Below are 9,857 nucleotides of genomic sequence, written 5' to 3'. Positions count from 1 at the left end.
TGTAGAACAAGCATTCTTGCTTTCCTCCACTAAGTCCAAGAAAGGTTACAGGAATACTTGATGTCTTGATGGCCTATTCCAAATATATAATCTTCTTGTAGTTTCTCACGAATCCAGATCCTCTCACTCATCACTAGCTATGGCTTTCTCTGTAATAAGATCAGCTCGAAGCATGGTTGGACCGGCAGAGGAGACACCCTCTGGCATGCTTGATCTTTCATTCATGGACAAACTACCAGGTGTGCAGCACGGTGTTAGATCACTGCATGTATACAGCCATGGCCATGAACCCGCTAAGATCATAAGAGAGGCTTTGTCCAGGGCTCTGGTTCCATACTATCCACTTGCGGGGAGGCTGAAGAAATCAAGCAATGGTGATACCAAGGTTTCCTGCACTGCGGAAGGTGTTTGGTTTGTGGAGGCGTCTTCCAATTGTAGCCTGGCTGCTGTCAACTATTTCGATAACAATTTCAGTACTATTCTGCACCATGAGCTTATTCCGGATCACCCTCCAGAGTCAGATGGCCTGGATCTGCCCATCCAAATGCAGGTACTTATTTGAAACTCATCTAATTCAGTAGCACATCATCAATGTGTTTTGTTCTTTAATTGGGTTGGCCTAGCTAACTCTCAACAAGCTTAGATTCATGTAATTCAGTTAGGAAAATCACATCAATGTTTTGTTCATCAATTGGGCTGTCCATTTATAAGCAAACTGAGATTCATGTAATTCAGTAGGAAAACCACAGAAATCTCACAGGCAGAGAACGCCCCAAGATTAAGACCAAATAATAGGACACACTGCTTGACTGTTCAACCAGTTTGGTTGGACTGTTCAACCAGTCAATCCAGCCTCATATTAAATCCATTAAATCCTATTAACTTGGTTAGAAGTTAGAACTATTAATCCAAATGGTTGAGTTGTTCACCCGTCTACACTGTTTGACTGTTTGTGTTTGGCGATTCAATTAATTACTAATTAATTCAAAAAAAAGTTATAATTTAATATATGCATATATAATTTATATAATATTAAAAATAAATCATCAATAGAAATATTTTTCAAAAATAAGGGCCTATTTGGGTTACAGGAATAAGGGTATGGAATCAAAATGAAAATGGACCATTCCGGTTCCAACTATTTGGTTGGGCGGAATTGGAATCTCATTTCCATTGTTAGTGGAATGACATTCCCCCATTTGAGAGAATAGCTATTTCTTCCCCCTTTCTTTGAGAATGAAATTTCATTCCAACTGATTTCAATTCCTATTCCAATTTGTGTATGAACTTATGAGAATAGACCATTATGATTCTAATTCCAATTGCCAATCATACTGTAAGTTATCTTTTGGAGAGTGAACCAACGTGAAGGAAGGCTTAAGTTGGGAATCACTTTGGCTCCTGCAAGGAGGAAATCCTCCACTTCATAGTGGATGACTAGAATCGCCTCACCATGGAAATTCCAATTTTTATGAAACATGGAGCACTCAGGGAGATGTTCCCAGTATGTTCTTGGATGCGGTATTCTTAGAGTGTTCTTTTAGGAGTTCAGGGCTCCTTCGCTCTTTTATCTGTCGCTTAAGAAGGTTTATTTTCCATTTTGGAAGGACCAGAAAATTTACCACCCATACCTCCAAGATAGCAATAAGAAATACACAATTGGGAAGAGGAAAGTGAGTAAATGGGAGGTAACTAGGGACTCGGGAGGAAATCACGTGGGCACTAAGGATTTCCTATTCACTTTTCCTATCCACTCTTTATCCGCCGAATTGGAGTCATATGTATATAAATTGAGAGATGGGTAACTGCAATTTAAGGCGGGTAGAGAGTGGATAGAAAAAATGAGTAGAAAATATGGGCTCCACATTGGGAGGGGGCAGTTGAGCTTACATCAACTTTATCAAAACAAACAAAATGAAATCACATCAGTGGAAAGTAGAGAGAGAATGATGGAACCCAGATCGACAGCTAAGGCGAGTTCGCATGGGCCACACAGCCCATCCCCTCGTGCATTGGGAACATCTCGCGTGGAGATGTTCCCAATTCATGGGAGGGATGGGCTGTGGGGTGTGATCTCTGGGGTTCCGTCTTGTAAAAGTCATGCGAGCATCACTGATGAGTAAAAAACGGCATTCTAGCATCACTTGTCAAAAAAGAAAGGGAATGCTAGCTGGTACAATGATAATAGGGATTGCAAAGGAGCATCCCCCAACCTTTACCTGCCCCAAAACTTATATTGAGAATTTAAATTCATTTCGTACAAGAAAATTTTAAACCCTCAATAACTTTACCTTCTTTACATTCATGGGTAGGTTGCATCTAATTTTCTATCTTTAAAATAATATTAATATTCATAAAAATTTTCAATTATTTGATTAAAACATGTAAAAACATGTAAACTATTATTAACTATCATTGTATAAAATTCAAAATATAATTAAATTTAACACTTAATACATAAATCTTATATGCTTTCCAACAATATATGGGTGAGAGAATCTTAAAACTCATACCTGCCTCATCGGCATAGGCACCCACTGGGTAGGGTAAAAGCCATTTATGGAACATTAAAATACAAACAAGTACATGTATAAGTACATGTTCCCGATGTGCAGTTAGATGTTATATTGTCAGCTTGTTAGTATTTTTTTGTTGGTAAATGTGCCAAGGAGGAATAAGATCATCAGACATGACATGGGGAGAAACTAGAGGGAGGGAATGGAGGTGTATCCAAGTATATGAGAGTGAAATTACCAAAAAAGAATTAGATTTAAAAGGAGCTGAGAGGGGGACTTTTCTTCTTCTTCGGACCCCCCCCGAGGATCTAAGTAGCCCTGATCTCCTAAAATCAAAAAACGTATGAGCATTCTTCACACATTGGGAATATGTGCTTTCAAAGTGTTTGTACATTTTAAGAAATCTTGCCTCTCTTGACAGTAACCCTCAAGATTGTCGCACCCCAATTAAACACCAACACATATGCAATTGATGCACTGCAAGGGAGTCTTGTGCCCTACTATCCCTCTATCTCTTCTTAACATTTTTTATTTTTTTTATTTTTTAAATCACATGGAAAACAGTTTATGAATTTAAGCAGAATTGATACATAGGGCCTGTATGCCTACTCTTAATGCCTCTTTTCTCTTATCTATTAATACGTTTAAGGGGAATTAAGAGCATTTGGTTCCATTTTAATTTCAGTCTTAATGTACTGCACATCATATTTAGTAGCAATAATGATCACTTTTTTGTTTTCTAGAAATACCCCTGAAAGGATATCCTCTTATGCATGCTATGATAAATGTTGGTAATAAAGTAATACTTAGAAATTATAATTATTTTGTTAATTATATACATAACATTTAACTATATGTTTAATTATTTCATTGTATTTTAATGATTATTTTATTATTTATTGAATTTTTAATAATTAATTTTTATAATTAATTAATAAATTAATACATAATTATTAATAATTAATAATGATATTAATTAAATATATTAATTAGTTATTAAAAATTAATTGTTATTTTAACTATTGATTATTAATATCAATTATTAGTTAATTACTTAATGGGAGAGATTTTTTTTTAGATTTCTATTGTTACTTATTTTTAACATTAAAGAACAATAATACATTAGTTAAATGGGAGAGATTCTGCTAGATTGCTATTGTTACTGTAGCTGAATCATTCAGCCCATCATAAGCCCATTGGTCTTTTGAATATCTATGAATGTCAAATAGTAAATGCAGCCTTAATCATGGTGTGTAATGGGCCAAAAATCAAATTTGAACTGAAACTTCTAGTTTTGAAATGCATTGGACCAAGTCGCATTGAATCCAATGATAAACCGATTTAAGTCAGTTTTGCTTAATGATAGGTCGGTTTTGGTTTACTCTTTAAGTAACCCAACTAAGTTGGATTAATTAAAAAAAAATCTATTAAACCAACCCAACCCGACCCATGAACAACCCTAGGTTTAAGCCTCAAAATCTTATACCCAGCATGGATGGAATTATGCCTTCTTTTAGCCCTTGGGCAGAAACAACTAAAACCAAGATGCTTCTTAGACTTGACCAAATTTGGCCCTCTACATTTTTTCAAAGGTTATATTCACTTGCTTTAACTTCCCCTATACTTTGACCCCCTAAACTCATTTGTTCACATTCGAGACAAATTATACAAGTGATTTAAACTCTCTAAAATTCCCAGTTTACACATTGACCAAGGAATTTCAAATTCTTTAAAATATAATATTGTCATTTTTAGTTCGGTTTTTCATGTCAAACGAACAAAAGGAGACTAGTTGTATAAGTTCTCGCAATAGCTAAGAGAGGAAATTGGAGAGGTCGAGATACAGGGGGTTAAAAGCATTTGTTAAAAAAACAGAATATGTTTAAGTAATTTTCCTTCAAAACATATAACCTTTCTAGGGGTATTTCAATTAATAAATACTCCAATAGTATCATTTGTGGTAACCTAGGAATTTTAAAGCATTTAAGGCCCCGTTCGTTTTTCGATACGTTATTTACACAGGTAAATGCAGTTATTTGGGTAAGCTTTTCTTGAAAAACACTTATCCAGGTAAGTGTATTTACCCATGTTTTTTTATTTCCCGAATAAAAAGAAAATGGCCATTTTAGCCATAAAAACCCATTATTAAATGGGACATTTTTATCCCATTTAAGTATTGGAATCTTTCCCCCAGGTGGGAAAGTTATTTATCTACTTACGAGATGGGTAACCTTGGGTAAGTGATACCCAGGAAAATAAAATTTCCATGATCCCTACATTAAAATAAAAAAAGAACATGGTATTCTTGGTCAATGGGAACCAAAATCCCATTGACCAACTTTCCCCCATCTCAAAACTCAAAAAAGAACACTCCCTAAAAGTATGACATATCATTTTTTATTAGGTTCTTATTTCTTATTGCCATATTAAATGGTTTATTCTTTTCTATTAAACTTTTTCTTGTGGTACTTTGGTTAATAAACATTCCAATATTATCACTCAGGGACAAATTAGGAATTTTAAATTAAAGTGGTTAAAATCATGAGATCATCATTTTTTATTTATTTCTTAAACTTAAAGGAATATGATGTATTTGTATAATTTCTTACAAATGCCAAGGAAAAAATTTGGAGACTCAAAGTATAGGGGACGTTATTTTCAAAATAAAATAAGTATAGAGGAGGTTAAAGCATTTATTTAGAGATTATTATGAGCAACGTTTTAAAAAATGACTCGGAAATGGAACTGTTCTGTCCACTGGTTTATGGGTTAATAGTTCAATCATTCGGTTTGAATAAACGGCCCATTTTGACAATAAAATTAAAAAAATAAAAAATAATTAAAAAATACAAAATGGTCAAAAATCATTGAACGGATCAACAGTTCGACCACCTAAGTCAATAATTTATTGACTTTTTTAATGATTTTTTACTAGATTCTGGTTTTTAGATAAAACAGAACCGATTAACTGGACGATTCGTAAGCCGAACGATCCGAGAGTTGGAAAACGTTGATTATGAGTACGTGAGTAACTGAATTTTACACTGCCTCTATTATTGTCAATATATCACAAAGTGATTGATTTATGTAGGATGTAAAAGAAACAAGTGTAGGAAATGTGGTCTACATTGTAACACATAACATGGATTAGGATTAACTCACATTTGCTATGATAGTGTGGTAACCTGTGCTGAAACAAGTAAGTTAAAGCCTTTGATTTATTTCCATGGCCCACCTTGAATTAGATGAAATGACTTATTGGTGGGGCCATTGCATTAGATCCAATGCCATGATTTCTGTTTTAGCCCTACGCTACCTAACAAAAGTGAACTCAACACGGATAGGAACCTTTCATCATTGCAATAGTTAAAATACAGTAGTTAAGCTTTTGGTAGAGAATATACATATTTTAGGGAAAAATTTTAGCTCAATAGCCCTTTTCATGTAATACCGACCCCTGTATCTTCCGCAGAAGCAAAAGGTCACGAGTAAAACGCCAAAAGTTTGCTAGCGTGTAAAGATGATGACTTTGATTGGGCAAATTGGATTTATTCCTCATTAGGGGAGGATTCGAGTTGAGTCAAATAGTATGAGGTTTGAATTCGGCTTGAGACTGTTTTATAAGTTTAGAGTTCGAGTTTGAGTTCAATTTTGTGAAAAAATATAAAAATATTTTTTATTTAAAAAAATAAGAATTACAATAATTAATAATTATATTATTTTTTATAATTTTAATATATATATATATAGATATATTCGATCTAGCTCGCAAGTCTCACGAACTGAGTTTTATTAGGCTCGAGCTTAGTTCGTTTCATAATCAAATCAATGAATTGGGTGCGAGCCGAGCTTTTCACAAGCTAAGCTCGAACAGCTTGTAAAAAACTCGACTCATTGCCATTCCTATTCCTCATAGAGCACACTTCATATATACCTCATGCATTGATAATATCTTCTTATCATAAATGATAACATATAAATATGAAAAATATTCATGATACATGACTGCAAATATACTATGAGGTTGGATCTCTTACACTTGCACTTTGATAGTAAGTCATTCTTTTTTTGCGTTCATGAGGTTACAAAATGCACAATGGAGATAGTCCATCCCCTCCCTTAACCCCCCCAACCCTGGTTCGATCTCCATTGTGAGTTAATACCTGTCCATTCTCAAGTTTAATTACCACCCTCCGTTGATTTCTGATGAATTTTATTGATTCTGATCTGGATTTAGCTCTATCATTTTTTTTTTTCATTATTTGATAATTCTAATGCATTTTGTTCATTGTTAAAAGAACACTATCAATATTCAAACAAGTGAGGCACAAGGAAAAAAATCCCAACCCAACCATTATTGCCTGTTAGCTAATGACTCACGCTTGGTACTGGCTAGCCTACCCGCATATTATTGTTTAGCCATGTGGCAAGCACATTGAGAAACACTAAGACTGGATCCTTGATTTGAATGAGGTGACTAATTAAATTGGGTGTGCTTCATAATTAGACAATATTTTATCTAAAATAATGAAAACCACGGCAATGTAACTTTGCAGACAACGTTATCATCTAAATGTTGTCCCGTAGGATTGGTTTTGTATTAATTATCTCAAGAAAGTAAATCAAATTAATTTAATTGCCAATGAGAGATTAGCTAGCACGTTTTAAGAAAAATCCATGTTATCCCACCTATCCTTTTCAATCTACTGCAGCCGGTCCTTTTAGCCCCTATAGCTCAGTTGGTAAGGTTTCCAGCTGGATATAGCAGTGATTTGATATTAAATCCTAGTGTCAGTATTAGGGTTAGAGGGGTGGTTATATGTAGGGTTAGGGCTGAGGGGTAGCCTCATGAAACAAATTAAATAACTTGTAACAGATCATTTTAATTATTAGCTAGTTCTGCAAATATATAGGATTGTCTCCTAATTATTTTAAGAGGTATATACAGCTCTTTATATAAATTAGGGTAAATCCTCTAAGTTTTTAGTCATTTCTGAAACTTTTCTGATATTTACAAGTACAATTAGGATGGCTTCGGGGAGGGTTTTATAAATTTTAAATCGTAGTAATCTCCTTAAAACTCCCAAACCGAATATGTCCCAAAACTCGTGTGAGTTGGATTTTGAGAAGTCAAACTCTTCCTATACATGAAAATGCAAAATTATCATTGATCTTATCCTCTTTATATTCAAGGATAAGGACGGGTTGGGCTTAGAACTCGCATTTAATTATCTATTATTTCTTGTTATATATAAACAAAGTAAAATAACACAAATAAACAACAAAATTTTCAATTATTTGATTAAAACATGTAAATAGCATATAAACTATTAATTATCCTTCACATAAAATTCAAAAGGTTATTAAATTCAACACCTAATACTAAGTTTATATTATGTCCAATAATATGCAGGTCGAGGAGGATGGGGTTTACCTAACAACCCGAATTGTACAGGTTGTAGAATTCCAAAATCTATCCCTACCCCAAAACCCGTTCTTCAAGCAAAAAAACTGCCCCATTGGGGTGAGTATCCACCCGGTAAGATATAAATTACCATCCCTAAGTACAATCACATCCCCTAAACTTTCTAACACAGACCCCATTATTATAATCCTCTGACAAGAGGTAAGAAAAATGTCCAAAATATAAATGTAGTTATTTTTTATTTTTCTTCCAAATTTTCTCTTCATATCAATCCTATCCCAAACCTTTTCAATCTCTTTTTCAAAATTGATTTATTTTTTAAATTTGCCCTTTCATTTTAATTGCTCAAAGTAAAGCTACGGCTTTAAACACTTTTTTTTTGTTGTTTCATGAACTTTATATTGTTTTTTTTTTCTAAAGCCAGTTTCAATAATAAATGCATGGATATTTTGTACATTTTCGTGCTGCTTGTAAAAAAATTCAAACAGATGCTTGCAACTATATCAGAAAGTTCAGAAAAAGTGAATTTGCAACTATATCAGAAAGGGGGTATACTTACAACTATATCAGAGCGGTTTCGCAATGGTCAGAAGCTTCAAAAGAGTTTCTAGCAATTTACCCTATAAATTAAAATTCTATTACCCCTAGCTAACACGTTTTTAAGTGTAAGCTCTCCTGTATAACAGATTTATTTAGCCAAAGATCTGATCAAAACCTTGTGTTATCATTAACAGGTGACCCAGTTTACATGCGGTGGATTTGTCATAGGTCTTGTACTCAGCCACACTACGTGCGATGGCCTAGGAGCTGCTCAGTTCCTAAAAGCTGTGGGTGAGTTTGCTAGAGGCCTCCAGCAGCCAAGCATTGTCCCTGTGTGGAGTAGAGAAGTTATTCCGACTCCTGCACGACTATTAGCACAAGCATCCACCAAACAAAAACTACTGCCAGAGCCACCACTTTCCCTGCCCCACCACAAGCTCGAGAGCATCTCTATAGACATTTCACTAGACCGAATCAGTCAGCTCAAGCGTGAGTTCCAACAATCCACTGGCCAAACTTGCACAACCTTCGAACTCATCGTTGCCAGCATCTGGAGCAGCCGAACCAGAGCTGTAAACTTCCATTGTGACACCAATGTCACACTGATGTACCTTGCCAATGGCCGTCAGCTCTGCAACCCACCATTACCGGAAGGTTTCTACGGCAACTGCTTCTTCCCAGTAAGCATAAAGGCATCTAGTAAGACGGTGTCACTGGCGTCAAATGCCGAGGTCGTTAAACTGGTACAAGAAGGGAAATATAGGCAGGAGGAACAATTCAGAAAATGGATGGATGGTATTTTCTCGGAACCCGGAGAGAACCCATATGATCCCGCTGTCTCCTACAGGAAGTTAGTCGTATCTGAGTGGGGTCGATTAGGGTTCAGCCAGGTTAATTTTGGGTGGGGTCCCCCTGTCCACATGATTCCTGTTGACGGTTCTAGCATCGTCCCTCTTGTGATAATAGGGACCCCACCTACTCCAAAGAAGGGTTTCCGTCTGATGACATGGTGCGTCAAGGGGACCCACATGCCACACCTTGTTGAAGGGATGAAGCACCTAGCTTGAAGGAATCAATATTAAAGAATAAGTAAAACAAGAATAATAAGAAGTGATAGAGATGGGAAGCTAGCTGTTGTTATTAAGATAAATGGGGTTGTGTATAATTAGTGTAGGGCTCTTGATGGGGATGTGCACTTTGTGACCTCTTCTCTGGTTTGTCTGGACATGGGCGCTGTATCCATCACTCAGCTTTCGTTATGTAGATTTTTCCATAGATTTTACTTTGCTAAGCAGGAATGGTGTTTTTTTTTGCATTAATAAAATAAGCGCTTGGAAAATTTCTTCCACCAAGAGGAGGTGGGAGTTGGGACTTCA

The 9,857-nt window shown here is 35.4% G+C and overlaps 1 protein-coding gene across 1 annotated transcript; it reads left to right on the top strand.

Moving 5' to 3' along the window:
- Window positions 1-9,857, top strand: LOC148870001 (acyl transferase 4-like). The gene is made up of 2 exons (XM_088968544.1): window positions 1-550; window positions 8,676-9,857. Exons 1-2 carry the CDS (start codon window positions 140-142, stop codon window positions 9,546-9,548), a joined length of 1,284 nt encoding a protein of 427 aa, XP_088824670.1. The 5' UTR covers window positions 1-139; the 3' UTR covers window positions 9,549-9,857.

This window comes from Nelumbo lutea, chromosome 2 (assembly GCF_056320005.1).
Source record: "Nelumbo lutea isolate HS-2025 chromosome 2, American lotus-T2T, whole genome shotgun sequence".
Taxonomy (NCBI): Eukaryota; Viridiplantae; Streptophyta; class Magnoliopsida; order Proteales; family Nelumbonaceae; genus Nelumbo; species Nelumbo lutea.
Note: the sequence above shows the minus strand (reverse complement) of the source record. Positions and strands in the feature narration are given on the sequence as shown.

Excerpts from the sequence above, each read along its gene's own strand:
- LOC148870001 (XM_088968544.1), top strand. The coding sequence starts at position 140 with ATGGCTTTCTCTGTAATAAGATCAGCTCGAAGCATGGTTGGACCGGCA. Across the intron at positions 551-8,675 it reads ATCTGCCCATCCAAATGCAG|GTGACCCAGTTTACATGCGG; the intron begins GTACTTATTTGA and ends TATCATTAACAG.